Raw genomic sequence first — 25,418 nt, forward strand, 5'->3', positions numbered from 1 at the left:
TGTATATATATGTTTAGTTTTTATAAATTCGTGATTAAATAACGAGAAATGAAGGCACAAGGCATGATGTAATACAGGAAGTCTTCTCATAGTGAGCTGTACAGCTTGGAGATAAGGTGTTGCATCTTGCAGCAGCAGTCAGAGTCAGTATTCATAGTGAGAGAAATGGAGCAAGAGGTAGGACCATGAACCACAAAAAGGAAAACCACTCAGAAGTGACCATAGGCAGTGCATCGTGAATGTGTTCAATAAACTAAGTGAACAGAATCCAGGTTTAGTCGTTTATTCGAAAGTTCAGATCATCGCACTGTTGTCGTATGCGATGCGCAGCCCTGTACGTCTGAACATGAGACGTTGACAGGGTGGAGGTCGCTACTACACGCTCAGCGAATCACAACTCTTTTTTTGGCGGAGGCGTGGACATATCATGTTTTTCATCAGGATTAAACTCTCGTGAAAAGACATCTATACGTACTCGGAATGTCATTACTTGGCAACATCAGTACCTTGGCAGCATCCATGGGTGTCCATATGAGAGTTTCTAGAGGGGGGCCCAGACCTGGGGGTACGTAGTAATTTTAATATTTGGGAAGATAAATGGCGATTTCTATTCTGCGGTAGAATAACCCACGGTATCCCCTGCCTGTTGGTGGGGGACGGTACTACCACTTTTACGTAATACTGACCTTTAAGTCATTTTCTTGAAAGGAAAACACGTGACTACACTAGATTTTTGCCTTTCCCTGAGAGCTAGAGGGGGGCCGCAACCCCACCTTGCCCCCGGTTATGGGCGCCCTTGACAGCATCCATTCTGTCGCAGCCATAAATGAGACCGAGACATCAGTCTGTCTGTTAGGTTATCAGTTCAGAGGCTGGTTGGATCCTCAAGTAGCACAACCAAAGGTTATGTGGATATAGTGAAGCCGCAAATCCAAAGGCGGCACCAAAATGAGGCGTGCTAGGCAAGATGAGAAGTGAAGTTTGATTTTCCTTTAAAGTGGATTCATACCGTACTCGGTGTCGATCTGTGCTCTTGCATGAGATAGTACCATATTGATTGCAGAAAGAGTATTCAGATCAGTTTCAATTCCCCATTGGAGGTAGAAATTGCAAAGTGATTATTTTTAATAATCTGATGAATTTTGAATTATCTATCACTAAAGGTTGTTTAGCAAACTATTGACAAAACTAATACTGCATAAATGGTGATGAATGAGTTTTGTAGCATATTTGCCACATCAGTACTTTCTAAGGCCATTGAAAACTGCAGTTTTTTTTGGGTAACATTGTAAAACAAATGTGATTATTGTTATTTTTTCAATCTATTCTAACTGCTAACAGGATTTTAAAATGTGTGCGACTTCTTTATTGTCAGTTGTGTTTTGAAAAATGAATATTTGTTTAAATTTCAGGATCCTCCTCAATTCAAAATCCTTTAGCCAGGTACACCTATGAATTTTCCATCATACTATTTGAAGAGAAAGCTGCTTTATAGAATTTGAGAGTTGATTAATGATAGTTTTAGAAGATGAATATGCGTAGACCTACTGCATTAAGGACTGTCCTGATTGACACGTTTTAAAACATTGACAGTTTGTGCAATTTGACTCCCTTCTACATGCTGTTATTCTCTCACAGTCAATTTATTTTCACACTTTTACTCCACTAGAACACTTTCAAGAAATGTAAGAAGCCTTTTGTCATTGGTTCTAGCATTTTTAAGTGTTTCTTTATTTGTTGTTTCAGAATGTATTGCTTTCCTTTCCAGTGTTTAAATTTAATTAAACATGAATACCTTTTAAATTTAAGACAATGCACTGTGATATGGTCTCTTGCGAGGTTTAAGTTATGGTCAAATAAAGGATGACTGTAAAATCTGACTCGAGTACAGACTTGGTCACATGCCATACCAGAGATAAGGGTATTTATTTGGAGATGTAATGATAATACGACATTAACAAAGAGTCAAACTGCGTTATTTTTTAGGGTCTTGCACTGTGGGTGGAAAAAGTCATTCATGGGATGTTTCTTAAAACTGGAAATTCATTATTCAGAGATGGACTTGTATTCCTGGGACTTTTAATTTTCTTATTTATGAGAAACCTTGCCATAGCATCGTTAATTTAATTTTGAATTAAAACCAAAGTGGTAACTCATATTTTAATATGACAGAAAGGATTAAAAGCATGTTGACGTTGGAAGGTCATGTTAAATGTCATTTATGTTCATATCCTTAGTGTCGGATATGTCTGTTCTGTAACTCTGGTTTGAGGCATGAGCCCTGTTTTCTTTCTTACCCTTTATGACTTGCACCATACTTAAGACATGGGTGTCTCACATGAGTTTTTTTTGTGTTTATTTTTGGCTTAATATATTCTTAATCCAAGAGTTGGTGTTTATTCTAAGGAAAAGCCTGGGTAATATGTTAGCTATACTCTTCAATTTCCCTTTATCTACAAACTGTGGTTATTGTTTCGTCAGTTCCTCAGTCATGTTATTTCCACATAAGAAAGAGCACTGGATTGATTTCCTCTTTGACACCCATCTCTTCCTACAATTACTTGAAATATTCTTGTTTAGACTTTGTAGTTATCGTGTTGTCCTTTTTTTTAATTCAGCTTAGAATTGTATTTCTAGTTTTCCCTTTTTAATATTTTTATTGTCATAGTTATTATTTTAAAATCTCTAGTGTATGATTTTTTGAAATGAATGTTGGAGATATTTTAGTGGTTGAAATTACAGGTTATGCTGCCTGGCTGTATCTGTTCCCTATTTCTAGAGCAGCCATCTTTGATTTTACAGTCCCGTCATTATTTTTACTGCTGAGCATAATCTACTGTATTTTCCTTTCTATATATGAGGCCCTTACTGTATTAATATCTTTCTCTGTGAACTAAAAAGTTTTTTTTTTTCTACAAGTTAGTGATGAATAGCTGCAGGACAGTCATCACCCTGATATTTTGTGCTGATATTTTTCCAGGCATAAATTGTAGCAAAGAGACATTTCCTTTGTAGTTATATTATGTTGTTTAATACGGTCACAGATACATTCAGTACTGAGTAGAGCATGTAGACTTTGGTGGAAAATTACTCTGTTATATTAGTTCAAGTCAACAAATGATTTCAGAGATTTTCCCATTGGAATAGACTCTGTGATGAAGGCTAATGATGACAATCAGTAAGAGTGAACTAAAATTATAGAATGGAGATGAAATGAAAAGAGATAGTATGTCAAAATAGGTCATTGTTGTGTGCAATAAGTTGAAGGAAGCTGAAGAAATATCTTACTCACTGAGATAATAATCAGTGATGGCCAGAAATCACCAGACCTCATGCATTAGCCCCGTCTGCAACTGTATAGATTTATTTTATTGAAACATGTCAGAAGCTACATCAGTCTTAAAGTACAAGATTAACATAAAAAGTATAAATATACAAGATTAAATATTTAGCTGGTACTTTAAACTGTCACATCATAACTGTCAATGCTTGGTTATAAAAACTCTGAGTGATAGATAGAGAACTTGCATTAAATATTACTTTGTGACCAGTATTTTTCCACATCATATGCTTCAGTTGTTGACGTCATCAAATCCTCCATCGTACACTTACATAGACAACGTGCAATCAAGAAAGTGACCCATGGTTTGAAGAGGTGTATGGATGATGATGATGATGATGATGATGATTGGACCTAAGCCTACTTCATCAGCCTTTATATTAATTTTAAATCATAATCAAACATTCCCAAAATTCTAAAATATTATGTAACTTATATAGTAGGTAGTGAAAATGTTTTGATCTAAATCAAGTTAGTAGATTGGATAAGCAATAAAATGAAAGAGAGAGAGAGAGATATTTAAATTTAAAAACAAGTAACCTGTGTAATTACAATATTGAAATTGTACTTCATTTTTGTTGGAAATTTTGTAGAGAATCTCTTACGATTTTTCCATGTCATAAAACAGAATTTTCAAATTTTGGAAGGTAGTGGCTGTGTTCTGTAGCAGGGTACCTCTGCATCCAAACAAGAAGGCTCTGACAACCCCTTTGACCAAGAGGAATACTATACTTGGCTGATAGATATGGCAGACATGGCATATACATTGCTTGCTTTTCCAGATTAACATCCTGAGCCTGTTGCAGGTCCCTTTCGAAGTAAATGGTAGGATCGAATACCATTGCTTTATTCTCTTTCTTCTAGATGGCTACAATGTGGGCAGATAGCTGTAATTTTGCATTTATCATTTGATCATGTCCGAGACATTTCCATTTGATGATAAATTGAATGAATGTCGCTCTCCATTGTCAAATCCAAGAACAGACTGATTGATTGGTGCATTATGGACTGTGACTTGATAAAAGGGAAACACAGTATTTGACATTAGACCCTCAAAAAATCAGAAGGATCCAAGTTGAAGACAAGGACTTGCTGCAGCTCATGTGGTTTAAATATCTTATTTCTGTGCTGATCATGGCCAATCATCAAAGAGACGTCAGGATTAATGCAGCTTTAATGAAATTATCAGCAAACACAGATGTGGCATGTAATTGCCAGATGAAGGACCATCTGAAATCGTCATCAGTCCTGTCGCACTCTTTGGTACCAAACGTTGGCCAACTGCAAAGGAAAAGAACATCATGGTGACAAGGCTGTTGAGATTGTCAGCCAGTAACACTAGATCTGACTGTTTCCAAAGTAGACATAAGAAAATGATTTGTCCTTGTTTGGTTACAGGAGAAAATGTGCAAAAGTTGACCAGTAGGTTAGACCTGCACTGCAAGCTGAAGCTGGGAAGATCAAGTGGTGAGAATCCCATTTGAAGTTTCCCTGTGAAATGATTGTTACTGATTTTTCAGTAGCATCCAGATAATCCGTCACCATATGGACAGTATCTCATGAATATTATACCAATTAGTATGGACCAGTTATGATTTGTATTAATAACTGTGTTCTTACATCTCTGTCGTTAGCATATTATTATACTGTTCTACCCAAATATTTGATTAAGTTCTTAATTTGAAATCAGTTATATTTTGTAGGAATATTTCTCGAATGAAAGTGCTTCTTTACTACAATATTAAGTTGAAAATATCAGTAACTTATACCAGGTTAGAGAACTAAGAATTGAACCTGATTTGTAAATTGAATGTGTACTCATCTATGGAAAAGTTAGGATCTCAGGTCACAATTTACCTTCATAGACATTTTCCACATAGTTTGTAGAAGAAAATGTAGAGATTCCTCAGTAGGCTGTCCTTTCCCCCCATGTTAGTGTTCTTTCCAATGCAGTAATTTCTGGGATAAGCAAACTATTTGGTGTTCAGCTGGCAGTTAACCCTTCTTAAACAATGCCAAACAGCTTTTTCTTACTTTTGAATCAACCTAATGTAATTCTGTCAACATCTATTGTAATCACTACATGAATGAACCATTGATATTTTTACAAACTAAATGGAGAAATATGTGAAGTAAAGATATTCGAATCACTGTCTTTAGGATCAGAGAGACTGGAGGGAGACTTTTACTTTGTCCCTTATTTTTTGCCATGACCTTTTACGTTTTCCATTGTTCAAGAGTTGATATTTCAGAGGGTTTTCACTTCATGGAATTATAACAGCTTAAAGAAAGCATGTTCTGGAGACCTTCTTATGTTTGAGTGTCCTGTTGTAATTTGAAATAGTAAAAATATATTATACAATTTCACATCCAATCTTCTGCTTTCTTTCAGTCATATTAATAATTTCTCAGGAGTTATGTCTGAATAAGAAGGTGGAGTATTGTGTGAACTTTAATGTTTTTATTAATTTTTTTGTGTTTACCTAATGGTACCTCAGACTTTTCTTGAAACCACAGTAACAGGTATCAGTGAGTTGGTAAACATTTATTACTTGCCTTTTTCATGATCTGTGTTTTCACTGTCATGTGGTAGATGTTTTGAGAATTTCAACTTTCAGTCCATCTTTTGTGAAAAGTTGTTAATTGTACTCCTAGGATCTGAAGCTTCGGCCTGATGAAGCGGATATATTGAGCTTTGCAATGCACTTTGCTCAAAGATCAATTACTCCCTTTCAAATAATATTTCTTGAATATACGTGATGGAAAGGAATAAGTAAGTGGCAAGTGAAGTAATATATAGAAAGACAGGAACATCAGAGTGAATACTTAATAGCACATACTGAATGAGTTGGCCACGCGGTTAGGGTCGCAGAGCTGTGGGCTTGTATTTGGGAGATCGTGGACTTGAATCCCACCATCAGCAGCCCTGAAGATGGTTTTCTATGGTTTCCCATTTTCACACCAGGCAAATGCTGGGGCTCTACCTTAATTAAGGCACAGTCACTACTTTCCCAATCCCAGCACTTTCCCATATTTGAGTCGCCGAAAACCTCCGATATGTTAGTGTGAAATTAAACCACTAGTAAAAAAAAAAATGTAATAGGAAAAACACAATGAGAGTCAGTGTGGGAAGAAGTAGTGACAGAAAAGTAGACAAGGATAAAGAAGAAAGCACGAAAGGACAAAGACAGTGTCCACTTCTTGAAGTAAATAGGCTCTCTCTCTCCTCATCAATCCTACTTCTTCTTAGCTCTGATGGTCTTATTTCTGCTTGCCAGCTTCATCTGGAGGGTGGGCTTCAGGACTCATTGAGTGGCCATCGTGACAGACCTTCATTCTTTATATGGGAATTGTTCGATAAGAAGAAAGCTGATAAAGAGAGAAAAACATAAAAAGGAATATAGGTGATAAAAGACAAGGAGTGCAGACAAACTTAGAAGGAGAAAAGCAACCTAACAGGCCAATATCAATAATGGAAAATAAAAAAATTGTATTGGTCAAATCCACCTAATCGTTACTTTTTTTTTTTTTTTTTACAAACATTTTATAGACCATGTTTTGATTGTTTCTGGACCTTCTTCATCTTTCAACATTGATAAAATTAATGGAGCAAAATGAACAAGACATTTAAATGTGAACAAGACAATACCATGTTATACTTAAAAACTTTGAAATTGTCCTCTTGAAACTGAATACACATAACTGAACACTTGAGAAAAACATTATAATGGTGAACCATGAAAGATTAAAAGAAGTTAAAAACATCATGTAGTTCCAGAACAGCACAAGAATGTTTATTCCTAAGTTAAATATTCCAAAAGAGTTTTATAAAACTGTTAATATTGTCTTCATATTGTGAAATATTTTAGTTGCATATAACCTTGTCAAAATGAAATGGAGTAAAATCTGATGTAGAACGCACATTTGTTTGCCTTAGAGTAAGTAGGATCTGAGATCTAAGACCCACACATTTTCGGCAAGGTTATATGCAATATTTTAATTTATAATTTTCAAATTACCATACCATTTCTTTGATATGAAGATTATATTAACAGATCTATTACACTTTTACAATATTTAACTCAGGAATGAATATTCTGGTGCTGTTTTGGATGTTTTTTAATTCATCATTATAATAATGTTTTGCTCAAATGTCCAGTTATGTGTATTCAGTTTCAAGAGGACAATTTCAAGTTCTGAAGTATAATATGGTATTGTCTTGTTCATTTTACTCCATTAATTTTATTCTATACCAAGCTTGTTAGCTGCAGTCGCTTAAGTGCGGCCAGTATCCAGTATTCGGGAGATAGTGGGTTCAAACCCCACTGTCGGCTGTCCTGAAAATGGTTTTCCATGGTTTCCCATTTTCACACCATGCAAATGCTGAGGCTGTACCTTAATTAAGGTCATGGCCACTTCCTTCTCACTCCTAGCCCTTTCCTGTCTCATCGTCGCAATAAAACCTACCTGTGTTGGTGCAACGTCAAGCAGTGTGTGTGAAAAAAAAAAGTTTTCAGTGTTGATAGCTGAAGAAAGCCTCTGTTGTTCAGGAAGCAGCGTTTCGGCCTCTCACTGCTGGGTTCTGTGGTACAAATCCTGGTCACTCCAAGTGAGGTTAGTGCGGGACAAAGTGCAGGCGGGACAGGTTTTCTCCCGGTACTAGAGTTTTCCTTGTCACCTTTCATTCCAGCAACACTCTCCAATATCATTTCATTTCATCTGTCACTCATGAATCATTGCCCAAGAGGAGTGCAACAGGCTTCGGCAGCCTTCCATTCCTGACCCGGTTGAAACTGGAATTTTATTTTTCATTTTTGTTAGCTGAAGGAGGTTCGAAAAGGACCAGAACCTGTTCTATAAAATGTTTGTGTAAAAGTATTGATTCGGTGAATTCGACCAATACAATTTCTTATTAAATAAATTTTACCTTATTTTAATTATTTTAATTCTAAGTCAGTATGGAACACAATATGAAGTTTATTACAAGTAAATAATGGAAAGAAACATGTTCCTTGTTCATTGTGTTTTACCACCTGTATTCACTTTTATTTTATGTCTCTTCCCTTTTCCTGCATTTATCTTGCTTTCTTACTTTTTTTTTTTTTCAACAAAATCTGTCAAGATGGCCCCTCAGCAAATATTGAAATCTACCCTCCCGGTTAAGCAGAAATAAGCTCATTGAGGGCAGAAAAGAACTAAGAATGATGAGGGAAGACAGTAGTACATGAAGATGTGGAGATTGTCCTCACCCGTTTGTGTTCTTATATGTGTCCTTATCTTCTCTTTCTGTTGCTTCCTTTTCTACTGATGACCAGTCATTGTGTCTGTCCTGTTGTATGTTCCATTTCATGTTTCTATCTTTCTATATATTGCTTTCTTGATTATACGTATGCCAACGAATTACAGTGTTCAGTGAAAGAAATAAAAGTGCCAGGCTCGAACTCCAACTTGTTGTAAATCTACTTTGAATGTGACCTATTATAAGTTTCTTGTGTGAACTAATGGGGGGTATGGTGTTGCTCTCTCTGGACGCTGACCGGTAGAAGGCGGAGCACGACCTCTGTTCCCACAGTGGTCTCATCACGTGTATCCTCAATTCCTTCCCGGGTCTCATCCTAATGCCGTCCCTGTGCAACAGCCTTTCCTCCGCCACAGGAATCCCTTTTACAAAAACCACAACAACAACAACAACAACCACCACAACAACAGCAATCACGTGCCAACCAGATATCATAGAAATCATCCAGGTAACTGCAAAGCCGTCATATTATCTTACTCTACTGTTCCCTTCACAGAACTGGTGCCTGTTTCCATAGCCAAGTCTACTGCTATTGCTGCAGTCTGTTGCTCTTCTTCAGCATTCAGATAGGTTTTTTTTTATTTGTGTACATGTTTTGTTTTGGTAAGGTGCTGTATTGAAGAGCTATTTAAACTGTTAACACCTCATCATGTTTGTTATTTTGCATTGTTGCATCATTCTTATAAAGAAGGTTACTGTTTATTTAAACTGCTGTCATATTAGTAACTTGAGTCATAAGGAATGCAGAACAAACTATTTTCTGTATTCTGTTCAGAGTGTTAAGAATAGCTGTGAGTGAAATTTAACAGAAATTCGACTAAAAATCCTCTTTGGTTTTGTGCATTGTAAGATTCCCCCATACCTTGCTCTACAAGAAACATGTTATGTCACATTGTGCCATTTTTTAAAATGTCTGGGGGCATGATTTTTTTTAAAGGGGTCCACTTAAATGACTTAACAGCTGTGTGAGGCTATGTCAATTTCCCTAATACAGTGGATTTGTTGGGATTTTAAAATTTTATATCTCCTACTAACCAATGTACTGTTAGGTTGACGTGGATATTTATCGTAATCAACTGAGTAAAAAGAATAACAGAATAACTTAGCTATGAGTCTGGACATTGTAAGTGTTATAAGTGTTTCAAGAACTGAAAAAAATCCAAAGTAAAGCAGCTCAATTTGTTCTGGGTGATTTCTGACAAAAGAGTAGCGTTACAAAAATGTTGCAAAGTTTGGGCTGGAAAGACTTGGGAGAAAGGAGACGAGGTGTTCGACTAAGTGGTATGTATATCACCGTGGAATGTATTGAATAGGTGGTTCAATAAATGTTGTTGTAATTTTTGTGATATACATCATCTTCAATATGGAACAAAATTAGAATAATCACTTGTAAGTGGTATGTTCCAAGCTGTCAGTGGAAAGATGGTGTGGAGTGACATTAGTAGACGAATGAGTTTGAATGGTGTCTTTAAAAATAGGAAGGATCACAATATGAAGATAAAGCTGGAATTCAAGAGGACAAAATGGGGCAGATATTGGTTTATAGGAAGGGGAGGGAGTTCGGGATTGGAATAACTTACCAAGGGAGATGTTAAAAAAATTTCCAATTTCTTTGCAATCATTTAAGAAAAGGCTAGGAAAACAACAGATAGGGAATCTCTCACCTGGGCGACTGCCCTAAATGCAGATCAGTAGTGACTGATTTAGTGCTTTTAACAGACTGAAAAGCTTATAAGTTCTAATCTAGTTTTCACGTCTCTTATTGCATGAAAATATTTATCTACATCTTTCTTAAAACTAAATTTTTATGCAACTCTTCCTTCTAAGAGTTCCTTGAGTCACAATTTTAGTGCTATAAGGTTGAAATGTCATACACATATCTTATCAGTGTACAGAGAACAGAAGTTGGTATGGATCTGGATGTCAGTTGCATATAACGTTATGTTTTAATTAGCGTAAAAGGGTCAATCAATCAATCAATCAATCAATTTGTCCTCTTGTATTCCAACTTTATCTTCATATTGTGGTATTTCCTATTTTAAAGACGCCACTCAAACTTATTCGTCTACAAATGTCATTCCACGCCATTTCTCCGCTGACAGCTCGGAACATACCACTCAGTCGAGCAGCTCATCTCCTTTCTCGTTGTTAAATGTGTTGGTGAAAGTTCTAACGTTTAAGAATCTTTGCAGTAAATTGCCCAATATTCCTTACCAGATTTGGGAAGTAATTGAGTGAAAGTAATTAAATTACTTGTTACAATTACATCCTTAGCAACTTTTATTTGTAATTGTTACATTTTAAAAAATGTAAATTTTACTTGTAATTTACTTCTTGAAATAAAACTAATCATTACTTTCTAGTAATCGTTACATTCTGATGAAAATAACTTTTTTACTTTTACTACAGCAGAACCAGTAACTTCACCCGTTCTGGATGAGGTATTTCCCAAGACATCATTCTAATACCAACAATATTCTTAAAATTAAACATAGGTATTTTTTCATGTGCCCCTGCAGGGCACCTTTCCAGTAAATGCAAATCTGTACTTTCCTTCAAAAAGTCTAGGCTTAGCTGTGAGAATCTTAAGATCCATTTCATTTATTTGCAAAGTAAATGGCAAATTATTTGAAATGCTAAGCCATTAACTAAAACAAAAATGATGGAAAATGATAGTTTTGAAAATACCTAGGTATCATGTTTAGTCTCGTATATAGATGATAGCCATTTAATATCTCTGTGGTAAGAAAACCCTCACAAAATTAAATTATTTATCTTTCAAACTTGGTATTATGTGAACAAATGTCAGTGATTTTCTCAAAAGTAGCAGTCTGTAAAGTAATTGTAATTGTATTTGTAATTTTACTGGTTACTTGTTAAAAAAAGTAACCAAGTAAAATATTTCTCAAGTAACTGCAATTCAACCCAGTTACTTTTTTCTTGTACTCTTCCCACCACTGTCTATCACCCTGCTCTTACTAGGCGTAGTGTTCTATAATGTATCTTGCAAAATCATCCGTGTAGGCTTATGATAGCCCTGGAGGAATGGAAAATAAAGTCTTTCACTATCCCTAAGCTCAACACTATCGAGGGAACTGTTTGGGTAGAACCAGAGAGATTTCAACTCAACTTGGTATGATGATCAATTAACTTATCTTAAATTTAATCATGATAATTGCTAATCATCATTTTGCCATAAAATTATTATTGTTTCCATACAGTTATAATTAACTGCTGATAATAGATGGGTAGCTCAGAGCAATTAGATGATGATGATGATGAATAAGAATGACCTTATGTGTTTGTTTGTCCAACCCTTGTCCCGTTTCCCTACGGGGTCGGGTATGAGGTGAGATGAATTTGTCGTGGCGGTTTTTTATGACCGGATGCCCTTCCTGACGTCAACCTCATCAGAGGAGTTAATGAGAGATGAAATGAATGACGTGATATATGATAGTAGGGAGAGGGTGAAACCCGGTGCTGGCACATAGCCTACTCCTGTCGAATAGCACCAAGGGGTCTGCTCAAGGCTTAATGTCCCCATCCGACGGATGAATCACCATCAACAGCGTCATATGCCCTCACTCCATATGAGCACTGCGGAGAGGTTTGGAATTTAATCCAGGCTTTTGGCACGCAATGTAGTGATTAGAAATTGTATACCACCACCTCCCCTACCCTGCCGGCCAACATTCTGATGGTGAAATTTTTTTCGACCAACGGGACTCGAACCAGCTAACCTCGGTGTTAGACCGTTTTAGACTTCAGCGCCTTAACGATCATGGCCACCATGTGCACTGGAGAAATATGCTGGCCGATAGTTCTATTTTAAAATTGCATACAACACTGTTCTCTGAAAATAACATTTTGACAACACAATCAGAATTGTATGCTTTGCAAACCTATTTTGCTAACACTTACAGTATATGACTATATTGCCCACCTGATGACCATGATCATTGAGGCATGAGGAGTGTATGGTCTGACAACGTACTTTGCTGGGTCGAGCCCTGTTGGTGGAAAAAGATTTTTGGGTAGGATAGGAAACATGATATACAATTTGTAATTACCAAATTTCATACCAAGAGCCTATGCTCATTTCCAAACCTCTCCGCAGTATTCCCATGGAGTAAAATGAAATGGCGTATGACTTTTAGTGCCGGGAGTGTCTGAGGACATGTTCCCTCGCCACGTGCAGGTCTTTTTTTATTTCACGCCCATAGGTGACTTGTGTGGCGTGATAAGGATGAATTGATGATAAAGACGACACATACACCCAGCCCCCGTGCCAGCGAAATTAACCAATGATGGTTAAAATTCCTGACCCTGCCGAGAATCGAACCCGGGATCCCTGTGACCAAAGGCTAGCACGCTAACCATTTAGCCATGGAACCGGACTCTCATGGAGTGAGGGCATTATGGCGCTGTTGACGGTGATTCATCAATCAGATGGAGGTGTTAAGCCTTGAACAGACCCCTTGATGTTATTCGACAGGAGTAGGCTATTGCATACAATAAACTTTGATTCCATAGTGACATTTACAATCGTATGAAACTTCATATCAAGCGAGTTGGCCATACAGTTAGGGTCGTGCAACTGTGAGCTTCCCACTGTCAGCGGCCCTGAATATGCTTTTCCATGGTTTCCCATTTTCACACCAAACAAATGCTAGTGTTGCACCTCAATTAAAGCCACGGCCGCTTCCTTCCCACTCCCAGCATTTTCGTATCCCATCAACGCCATATAACCTATCTGTCTCGGTGTGACATTAAGCAAATTGTAGAGGAAATACTTCATATTTATTTGTCCACCTAGTCAATACAAATATATTTTACAATTTAAATTGCAAACTAAACACACATTAAAAAAAAAATACTCAGAAGGCTATGTTCTGCTCCATTGGACCCTCTTTAGCTAGATGTCATATGATTAACAGGTTACACGTTTATGCACTAAAACCATTAAAATATTAATATCCAAGTCCCATTTTCTCGAACGTTAAAAGTCTATTCATTGTGTATAAACACATATTAACATGTTCATTTCTATTTCAAAACTGATCTTTTAGAAGTGTACTCCTATCACTGGACCAGAGTGGATTTCTACCAAAGGTGGTGGGACCATAAATATCTTTTGTGGTTTGGAAGAATTGTCGCAAATCTTTGTCTACTAGATATTGCAGCTCCTTTGCTTTGGTTGTCCACCATGTATTCTTGAGCACACGGGTTCTTCTTTGGATATTTGCTTTGCCAAAACAAAAGGCTTCTTTCTTTGTGAGGCAGTTCTAGTCCTTTTGTCATGCTTGCAAGGCCTTTCCCTTCTCTGATATCAATGCTTCAATCTCTTCATCATTTTCATCAAACCAATCTTGATGTTTCATGGTCTTATAACCAATCGTTTCTTTGCAAGCATCCCGAATAGTGGTCTTCAGGCTCTCCCAGTGTTGTGTTACATCCTGATGTTACTCCTCCAATAGTGTCTGATAAAGCAGTTTTCTATATTGTGAGGCATATTCTGAAATTCCAAATTTCATGGTATCAAAAGCGCGTTTACAGCTCTTCCATTGTTTTCTCCTCTGAGGGGATAGTGAAAAATTCATAACTGATCTTGATAAGTCGATGGTCTGTCCAACAGACATCTGCTCCTGTCATTGCTTTGGTGATAAAAACATTACAAGATATTAGAATCATTCTTTATTGACGGTTTTCACTTTTCAGTACTTATATATCTCCATCATTAGATGGTATAATAAAAATCAAACATGTTTTGATTCATTTCAACCATATTGAGTGAAAAAAGGGGGTAAAAGTTATTTACATAATAGAAGCTAAAAATGTATTAAAAACATGATGAAGGTTCAAGTGAAAAACAAAAGAGACGTGACGGAAATAAAAAAAACATTCAATATATACACATTTCCATCATTAGACGGAGTAATAATCAACTCTTTTGAGACATCTTCAGTGAAAAAGTTAACATTTTTACATAATTGAAATTAAAAAGTGTGTTAAAACCTATGTAAAAAAATGAAAACAAATGAGATGAGACAGAAACAAACAATAAGTTTATATATAGTGAGATTGTGGACATCTTAGTGTAAAAATTTTGCAGTGTGATACAATTAAAAAACAGGATAAAATTACTGTGTTAAAAATTTAAAATTGACAGTCTGTCATTGTAGAGTCTCCATCATGAACAGTTAAGAGGGGAGCGAAAAACGTGAGAATCTAAGTTTGGTTTTTTTTTTGCTATGGGCTTTACGTCGCACCAACACAGATAGGTCTTATGGCGACGATGGGATAGGAAAGGCCTAGGAGTTGGAAGGAAGCGGCCGTGGCCTTAATTAAGGTACAGCCCCAGCATTTGCCTGGTGTGAAAATGGGAAACCACGGAAACCATTTTCAGGGCTGCCGATAGTGGGATTCGAACCTACTATCTCCCAGATGCAAGCTCACAGCCGCGCGCCTCTACACGCATGGCCAACTCGCCCGGTAGAATCTAACTTTGAGAGCAAACACATGTCAGGTGAAATTTTTGTGACATGTGATGGAAAACTGGTAGTGAAGTTCAATATTTAGAATAGTAGCACTCTTGAAAGGCCTGATCTTCTCAATTTTAGCAGTCCCGTTCTCAGTGATTGTTTCCAATGTTGGCTATGTGTATTTGTCTTATTTTAAATATTCAGGAGGGCAGCGAAAAAATTGAGAAGCTGTGTTAGAGGAAATAACAGATGCCTGGTAAACTGTATGTGACCATAGTGGAAACCATCAATGAAGTTCCAATCTGTAATGGAAAAATGAGGTTGTATGGGAAGCTTGGGCTGATAAGTAAAAAAATAAGTGTGAAGAAACTATATAAACTTACTTAATAAGTGGTTGTCTTCCTTCTCAAAGTTAACGGTCCTGTTCATATGATCGTGTCCATTGTTGGCTCAGATGTGTTTGCGAGTATGGGAGGAGTGAAAGGGGAAGGGGAGGGGGTGCAACGATGGTGGGGAAAGGGGGAGGGATGGTGAGTGGAGGCGGGGTTTGTTTTTATTGTAGAAGTTCTGACAAATATATGGAATGAATGTTTCAATCTATATTGATGTGGATGCTCTCGAAAACGTTGAGCAAGGTGAACATCATAAAGAATCCAATCATGAATACACATCAGTAGATAAAGATCTTAAAAATCTTGCATGATGAGCAAAAAGGCACTTAATATAAAGACAATACAGATTACTTCATGGGACAAACACGAAAGGAGAAATTAATATCATCATCATCTTCTTCTTCCTCTTTATCTGTTTACCCTCTAGGGTCAGTTTTTCCCTTAGATTCTGCAAGGGGTCCCACATCTACCGCCTCAAGGGCAGTGTTCTGGAGCTTCAGACTCTTGGTCGGGGGATACAACTGGGGAGGATGACCAGTACCTCGCCCAGGTGGCCTCACCTGCTGTGCTGAACAGGGGCCTTGCGAGGGAGTGGGAAGATTGGAAGGAATAGACAAGGAAGAGAGAAGGAAGCGGCCGTGGCCTGAAGTTAGTTACCATCCCGGCATTTGCCTGGAGGATAAGTGGGAAACCACGGAAAAGCACTTCCAGGATGGCTGAGGTGGGAATCGAACCCACCTCTACTCAATTGCCCTCCCAAGGCTGAGTGGACCCCGTTCCAGCCCTTGTACCACTTTTCAAATTTTGTGGCAGAGCTGGGAATCAAACCCGGGCCTCCAGGGGTGGCAGCTAATCACACTAACTACTACACTACAGAGGTGGTCGAGAAATGAATCTCAATGGGATAATATCAGTACTGGAAAGGAACATCATCCTGCTCCTTTCTCTTTATCCAGCTTCTGGATTGGGGCATTTATGTCACTTCTCCACCATTCCTCTCCCATCATTTTGTCCCAGTCCAGGTTTCTTCTTCTTGCTTTCCTCTTTATTGTATCGATCCACCTTGTTCTAGGTCTCCCTGTCACTCTCTCACTCTCTTTCCCTCGAACTTCATCTCCATCATCTGTTTTGGTATTCTTTCCTCTTCAACGTCCAAACTATCTTAGTTTATTCCTATCAGTTCTCTTATTTAGGTTTTCTGTTCTGATGTCCTTTCTAACTGGAAAATTCTAAATTCCCGTGGAGGAATTAGATATTTTTTGTTTCTCACTCTGTCTTTCCTATCATACTTCTTAGGTATTTCGTTTCGCTGGCTGGAATTCTACTCTCCTCTCTACCTGTCATTGTCCAGGTCTCAGCCGCATAAATCAATTTGGGTGCATGATACATTTTGTACATCATCTCTTTGAACTTCCTTGCTACTTCCTTACTCCAGATAGGGTTTCTTACACTCTGCTAGAATTCGTTGCCCTGTTGCACCCTCTTGCTAATCTCCATGGTCCAGCCTTGTATTCGTTTTTTAATTCGCTCCTTAGGCATTTCAAACTCTTAACAATTTCAAGGCTTTGACCACCAACTTTCACTTTGCTATTCCCTTGTTGTTCTCTTCTTGATATCAACATGGTCTTGCTTTTCTAAGTTTTGATTTTCATACCATACTTTTCAATTTTATTGTTCTGCACATCAAGTTGTTCTTGTACTTCTTTGTTGTATATTCCCCAGACCACATTATCATCTGCATATAGTAAGATTACAATAATGTCCATAAGTATTTGAAATAAAAGAGGTGACAGCACACTCCTCTGTCTTAGTCCAGTTTCATTTATGAACCATTCCGTCTTTCCAGCCGAAGTCTGTACGCTGCTGACATAGTTGTTGTACATTACTTGCACCATTTATACAGTTTGTGTACCCAGTCTCTTTTTTACTATGGATTCCCAAACCTTAATACCAGTATAGTTTGTCCGTTATTGGACATTATAAATTTTCCAGCTAACTCATTCCTGGTTGCCAGCGTTTCGCCCCAGTGTGCCAAGTTAGGCTCATCAGTTGGTAAATGGCACACCCACCAAGATGCATAGCTAGTGCATACCTTAAGTGCGGCCAGTATCCAGTAATCGAGAGTTTGTGGGTACTAGTCCCATTGTCGGCAGCCCTGAAAATGGTTTTCCGTGGTTTCCCATTTTCACACCAAGCAAATGCCGGGGCTGTACCTCAATTAAGGCCACGGCTGCTTCCTTCCACTTCCTAGGCCTTTCCTATCCCATCGTTGCCATAAGACGTATCTGTGTTGGTGCGATGTAAAACAAATAGCAAAAAAATAATAGCTAGTGCATACCGTGCATTGGCATTGGCACTGCCGGTGGCTCCAAATAGCCTACGCAGTGGCCTCCACAGTATGCAGTAGCCATGCGTCTTGGTGGGTGTGCCATTTACCAACTGATGAGCCCAACTTGGTACACTGGGGCGAAACGCTGGCAACCAGGAATGAGTTAGCTGGAAAATTTATAATGTCCAATAACGGACCAACTCATTTAGAACAAATATTTCAGGTTCGCTATGGAAATCAACATCTTTATTCCCAAACCTTCTTGCTGGGAACACTACTGTATGCCTGTGTTAGATCTATGAATGTCATGACCAGATCTTATTCATATTCCGTCCTTATCGTCCTTGTCTCCTCTTTCTGTGCTCTCCCTTCCCATACTGTCTGCCATTGAGTTTGTCCTGTTAATGTTCCTTTTCTTGTTCCTCTCTCTCTCTCTCTCTCTCTCTCAAATATGACTTAATTTTTGATTTAAAAAAAAAATTGCATGGGAGAAAATTAGTTCATTCAGTACTTGCTGTACTGAAGTACAGCACCGACACAAATAGGTCTTATGGCGATTATGGGATAGAAAAGAGCTAGGAGTGGGAAGGAAGCCACCATGGCCTTAATTAAGATACAGACTGATATGAAAATGGAAACCATGGAAAACCATAATCATCATTGTCAGGTTTGTTTTTTGTACAATTGCAGCAGTACTGTCAAGGATAAGTGGCAGCAGGAGAGATAGAGACTGAAGACATAAAATTTTCTTGTGGATTGGCAATATTAAGGCATCTGAACTCTAGATTTCTTCAACCTTTTTATAATTCCTTTCCCCTGTACCCTGACAACTGAACAATATTTCCATGTCAGCGATGGTATAAAAATCTAAATTCATGACTACCTCCATTATCATTGCTTGTATGGCAAAAATGTACTAACCAAGCAAGTGGTTGTGCGGTTTGGGTCACGTAGCTATCAGCTTGTATTTGGGAGATAGTGGGTTTGAACCCTGCTGTCGGCAGCCCTGAAGATGGTTTCCCATTTTCACATCAGGCCAATGCTGGGTCTGTACCTTAATTAAGGCCACGGTCATTTCCTTCCCATTCCTAGCCTTTTTCTATACCATCGTAACCGTAAGACCTACCTGGGTCGGTGTGACGTAAAGCAAATTGTAAAATAAAAAAATACTAGACATAAAAGTTCGGATATTGCGTTTTCCATAACTACAAATTATGTTCTTATGGAGAAATTTGACATTTCCTGTTTTGGCTCCTGTAATATTGCTATAACTATATTACAAACAAACCTAATCAGCTCAAAGGAAAGAACTGTGACTAGGTATATATAACTCCAGGGGTTGTGAGATCAATTAAACTTACATTTTCCATTGCTAAAAAGTTGAAGGCAAACAAAATTACTGTGGCTTGGTATCAGTGGGCCACAAGGGACATACCTGAACTCTTTGTTGGCTTATCTCTGGCTGGGAGGGGGTATTCTCGAGGTTAATCTGTATTTCTCAGCTCCTACTTAACGGTCTGGGATAAAACTAAATGCAGAGAAATTCTAGACACCTCTATTTTAATACTTTGCAAGTTTCATTAAATTAAATAAAAAGCAACAAATTATCAGTATTTGTGTGTATTCGGTCCAAAGAGAACAGACAGACAGAAAATACTTTTTCAAAAGTTATGGATATCGCCTCCACATTATGTATAATATCAAACTTCTCAAGATTGCAACAAAAAAAATAAAAATGACTGTACAGATAGACATTCTTATTATGTCAGTAAGATAACAGATGTTCATTAGCTTCTGCTCTTTGAATTCAGTATACAAAATATTTGTGTTTGTGTTACTAGGCAGAGATTGTGGTTAGTCGGATCCCAACAAAGTTAAAGAGCATTGAGTTTAAATTAGAAGTGTATTTACTGAGCAAGTAGCTGCACGGTTTGAATCCCGTAACTGTCAGCTTGCATTCGGGAGATAGTGGGTTCGAACTCTGCTGTTGGCAGCCCTGAAGATGATTTTAGATGGGTTTATCATTTTCACACCAGGCACACCTTAATTAAGGCCCCGGTCATTTCCTTCGCACTCCTTGCCCTTTCCGATCCCATCATCTTATGTCTGTGACGGTGTGTCATAAAGCAAATTATAGTAACGAGAAGTATAATTAATACCTAAAAGAGATTCTATGCTGTGCAATATAATGTACATCTGTTGTGACATCCTTACAAATATATGCTCTTATTTCATTGGTTGTTACTCTTCATCCATATTTACTTGCCATACTCATCATTAGGGAACGATAGTTTGCATCTCTGCACAGGGACGTGATGATGGCACAGTGCACTGGCGTGGCACTTGCTATGGTTAAGGCACTGGTATCTGCTCCGTGTGTTCCTTTCTCCACCAGTACTGCTTTCTGTGTTGTTTGCATGTTTGGTTGCATCACCCTGCCTGTTGTAATGTTTCTGTGCCTGGCTGCACTCCCCACTGTGCTTCTCAGAAGGTCTAGAAAATGTTCTGAAGTGAAATATTTGCATGTATAATTTGGTATTATTGACAAGTGTTAAGTCCTCGGTGCTGTTACGTTGTTGTGACCTCTCCATACTGGAAACTATTGGTTGATAAAAGAAAATCAGCATGGTATCTTTTATAGCTTCCAGAGCTCTTTTTAGTAGCATATTGATATAGTTGAAAACTATTATGGATGTAATAAACACATAACTTTCTAACAAACTTAGATGTTCCAGTTCCATCATCAATTTGTTATGATGAGTTACAAGATTATGGGAAACATTTTATAATAGTACCAGCAAAAGCTTTGATTGATGATGCTGGATTGTAATGTGCGTGACCAACACCAAAAACTTATGTCCATTTAGGAAGATGCTTCCTTCTAGAATGAGGAATAGCTCCCCCTGTTACCAAAGCTTTAGCATGTTGCTGTTAAATGCTTTATATCCTTTTCCAAGATGAGATTTTGTTTTCTGTAATGTTCTAGTCCAGCAAAGAGGACTCTGTCAGCAGCTGTCACAAGAGGATGGCGAGTACGAGGTCATAGTCGTGGATGAGAACAACTCGTCAGTTCTTGCCGACCACGATACTCACTCGAGTGGGCCCCCATCTCTTAAGGTGAGTTCTAGTACTTGATGTTTCTTCACTAACTTAAACACACAACTATAACATAGTGTAGAGTGGGTATAAGTTTTTTAACATAGACTACATGACTTAGCTCGCTCCACTGAGATTGAACTCGAGAGAATAGTAAGTTCTATCTGTTAACTGATGTAGTTACCAGTAAAGTTACAGGAACTCAAAAGTTCAAATCAACCCAACAAGAATGTAGCAACTAGATTTAGAGAGAAATTATGTATGTTGTATTGGTAACAGTACTTTTCTTGAAACTTTGGAATTCTCTTATTATTTTTAATTATTTAATGTGTGCCCAGAAAATGAATTTTCTTACAGTTAAATTCATTCCAAAACCAAAAGACTACCAAGTCTATAATTATGTTTAGGAATTGTCCAATTATGCATTGTCATGTCCACTTCAGCTTTGGAAATGAGATACCTTCTGTGTTTAAGACTTTTGGCAACAGTAATGTTATCTTATCACAAGAGAAGAACACTGTACTTTTAACAATAATAATTCAGACTGTAAATTTGATATTTCTACTTACAGTGATGGTAGTACAAAAATTCAAGTGGGAAATTAATATTAGTGAACCTTTCCTCACTTTGTAGTTTCAAATCAGTTGAAGGGTTCCATCACAGATAGTGAAAAGCCATGCTGTGTGTGATTTTGAGTTTTATTACTGGCTGTGATGCTTTTCAGCAGATGTCTCTAATAATCCTTGGGTGACATCTGGTGGCATGTTCAGATATTATAATCAAAACTTGTTATCTGCTACCCTGCTTACCTCTCAATTTTAGGATTTTATCAAATTTTGAAAATGCTCTCCTGCAAAAAAAAAAAAAAAAAAAAAAAAACAGAACCCTTCAATTGTCCACACTGGTATGGAAAGGATCTCTTTACACACTAGATTGATAAATGTCTTCATTGCAAATGAAGGGTGTTAGTATGTAATAATATAACGGGAGATTTTTCTTGGAACTTTTAAATATAACTTGAAAGTATTTCATAACCTACTATTGTTTTTAACCTGCTATATCTCAATGTTACATTTTCTAGTTCTGTAAAATGCATGGTTTGAAATTAGTGTACCTCTCTAACTGATTGTGGTAAAGATTAACTTGTTGCGGTGGTTGGACATGCACTTCAATCCCAGTGCATGCTTATCTTCTAAACAATACTTCTTGGAGTGTACACTCTGCAAGTCACAAAGTACCTATATGGTGTATTAGCTCGTAACATTTCACTATGTTCCTGCTTCCTGTTCTTCATAGATAATGTCTGCATATTTTAATACAGTGAAGTTGATCAAAGTGCCTTAATTTATAGGGCACAAACTCTTTTTTGTGTTTATCTATTAGTCTGCAGTGTGTGGCTCAGTGTAAGGAAAACTGAGTACAAGAATTTCAAATGCAAATATGTGGAAAATTCTTAGTCTGTGGCAGCAATCCTAGCAAAGTTGGTCAGTTCCAGTATCTAGATTCTGTGATTGTATTTGTCAATTTATTTCTTATATTTGTGCGGATGGCAAAACATTCCTTGGTGTTCAATTTGTGGAGGACTCTGCAGTATCAAAATACCATCCATCTGAAGGCCAAGATCAACAGTTGTTTCTGTGCAGCCAATTGCTGACCACTGTCAAACAGCAACAAGCCATGTATGAGCCAAGTATGACCTACAACAGCTGTGTACAACCCATGGGCTGCATGCAGCCTGTTGTTATCATTATAGCAGCCCAATATTGTCCAACTTAAAATTAAATAATATTTGAACAGATTGTCCTGATTCAGCTGACATTTTGAGTCTGCTGTCTAGACAGTGGATATGTAATGAAATCTACCAACCTGGGAAACTATTAGCTTCTAGCACCATCAGCTAGCTTACTCTAATCTAAGCATGCCGTCTCAGCGCCAGCAGTCAACAGGATGTTCTGAGACGAGCTTCTGAGTATGTCACATAATAGTCAGGTGTTGCAGGTTTATCCTTAGCATGAGTTTATAGACTTTTGGTTCAGTATACTACAATAAGTAGTACATTTTTTAAATGAAACTGGCCTGGCTTCAATCAAGATAACTGAGGAACACAGATGATTTTAGGAGAAGTGAAGACCACTACATTTTTCTTGTGAATTCTGGAATAAAACACTGTGTTTAATTTGTATTAAACCATTACTGTTTTAGAGAACAAGTCAAAAAGATATTGCAGTACAAAATGAGCCAAGAAACTTTGTGAATAAGAGTGGACAAATCAGAAAAGACAAAGTCCGTCATTTAAAAAGAGGCGTCTCCGAAAGCTGCCAAAGTAGTTAGTGGGATGTAAAAGCAATAACATTATCATTTAAAAAGATCCTTAATATCTCAACAAAACCTTGTCAAAGTAGTGAATGATGATTTACAAGCAACCGTGATAACAATTGCTGTGATCTCTTTTTAAGATACCAATCAAAAATTGAAACCATTCAGAGCTCTATTTATTTACTTATTAAGTTGAGTAAGACTTTCTTTTAAATTCCATTTATTACTAGTATTAAGTAATTATATCTGACATTAACAAATCATAAATTAATAAGGTGCTCATATAGTGGGGGTGGGGTGGGGCTGGGGATTAGGTTGACATATGGTGCTCTGGCCCTGTATCAGAACTTTCATAAAAATTCAGTCACTCAGACCTCACAATGTGGAATATTACATGCGCTTATACCACTGGGCCTCACAGAGGCAGATAGACATGAAAGAGAAACCCGTGAGGGAGGAAATGAAGAAGCACAGGCTGAAAGAAGATAATAAAAATACACGGAAGGGGTTACTCGCATAGAAAATAAAGCTTTCATGACCTAAAATAATGGACATGATAGCCTTTTGGGTTTGAAAACAAGTAAGTATCATATAAAGAAAACATACAGGACAGGCTGGAAATGGAGAAAATACAGCATAGAATAGAGAGAAAGCAAGAAATCCAAGAGCAGTACTTGAATGAAAGGAGACCAACAGGTAGGCCAAGGAGAAGTGAAAGAAGGACTGGGAGAGAAGAGTTGTTGATTTGCTGAGAGTATTCAAAGAGGAGAACAGATAGAAATGGAGGTCATTGATCCATTATGGTCCTTGTTATGGACTTGTGGTGCATGTTTCTTCCTAGTGGTCATCTCACCTGAGGTTGACAAGAAAAATATTCTACTGAATAAGATTCCTTCAACCACAACTAATCTTTGCTTTTCATCATCTGTGGTCTCAGCAACATTAGCAGCTGTTGAACTACAAAATCAAAAGAATTTGATATAAAATGCAGTTTATTTCCTGGATGTACTTCTCTTTATTTACAGACTGGCTAGTTTCTGTGTTTCTCCTTCTATCTCTGACTCCTGTTCTCTGTCTCTTACTAACACTTCAGGGTAGCACACGGTCGAGAGCCTCTTCTTTAAACCACCCTTATGATGTAGAGTCGACAGAAGGTGTGCCGAGATTCAGCAGAGCTCCTCCACCTAACCTCCTTTCTAACAAGGTAAACTGCATGTTTCTAGGTGGCCTGTGTCTGCATGTGCCGTCCTACACCTTTGTTCTGTCTTCTCTAGTAACATGTATTTTTATTATTTCAGGTTTTTTACAATATTATCAGTTACAATTTGTTTATTTATTGCCTGTGTTGTTGTTTCCTTTAGTTCCAGTGGACTTGTGTTATAATTTGTTGGATCTGTGTAGTATTTTTGTACATTGTTTTGACTTTTAAAGGCCTAATTTGAGAATGATGTAGAGCCAAGCCTAGTGGTTTAACGTTGAAGGTTTTTGATGGCATAAGGATGGGAAAGGGTTAGAATTTGGAAGATAGGACCATGACCTTAATTAAGGTGCAGCCCCACCCAGCATTTGTCTGGTATGAAAATGGGAAACCATAGAAAACAAACTTCAGGGCTGCCGACAGTGGGATTCAAACCCACCATCTCCCAAAATGAAAGTTCACAGCTACGCAACCCTAACCACCAAGACTTATATAGACTAAAAAATTATACTACAATATCAGAAAAACATTTTCACTTATACTCCGGTAGAAAAAGCTAATTATGATCACCATGGTACAAGTTAAAGTAATAAATGGAGAGTATTGTACATAAAGCAAATGAACGAACAGGTGTCCAAACCAAGTTATATATAGAGAGATGGGAACATATAATGAGACAAACACAGGGACAGGTCAGAGTGAAAATTGAGATCAGCAGAAAGGGGGAGACAAGAACAGGTCAAGCGAGTTGGCCGTGCGGTTAGTGGCGCACAGGTGTGAGCTTGCATTTGGGCGATAGTGGGTTTGAACCCCACTGTCGGCAGTCCTGAAGACTGTCTTGCATGGTTTTCCATTTTCACACCAGGTAAATGCTAGGGCTGTACCTTAACTAAGGGCATGGCCGCTTCCTTCCCACTCCTAACCCTTTCCTATTCTATTGTCGCCATAAAACCTATATCTGTGGGT

At 37.7% G+C, this 25,418-nt stretch overlaps 1 protein-coding gene across 1 annotated transcript in view; it reads left to right on the forward strand.

Annotated features, from left to right (window-relative positions):
• rg (rugose) overlaps positions 1–25,418 on the forward strand; it is a 313,364-nt gene that overhangs the window by 261,570 nt on the left and 26,376 nt on the right. Inside the window, exons 27-29 of the mRNA XM_068226793.1 lie at positions 8,884–9,101; positions 20,834–20,959; positions 24,348–24,458. Coding sequence (XP_068082894.1) covers positions 8,884–9,101; positions 20,834–20,959; positions 24,348–24,458 — 455 coding nt within the window. The remainder of the gene's footprint in view (positions 1–8,883; positions 9,102–20,833; positions 20,960–24,347; positions 24,459–25,418) is intronic.

Source organism: Anabrus simplex, chromosome 3, assembly GCF_040414725.1.
Source record: "Anabrus simplex isolate iqAnaSimp1 chromosome 3, ASM4041472v1, whole genome shotgun sequence".
NCBI classification, from domain to species: Eukaryota; Metazoa; Arthropoda; class Insecta; order Orthoptera; family Tettigoniidae; genus Anabrus; species Anabrus simplex.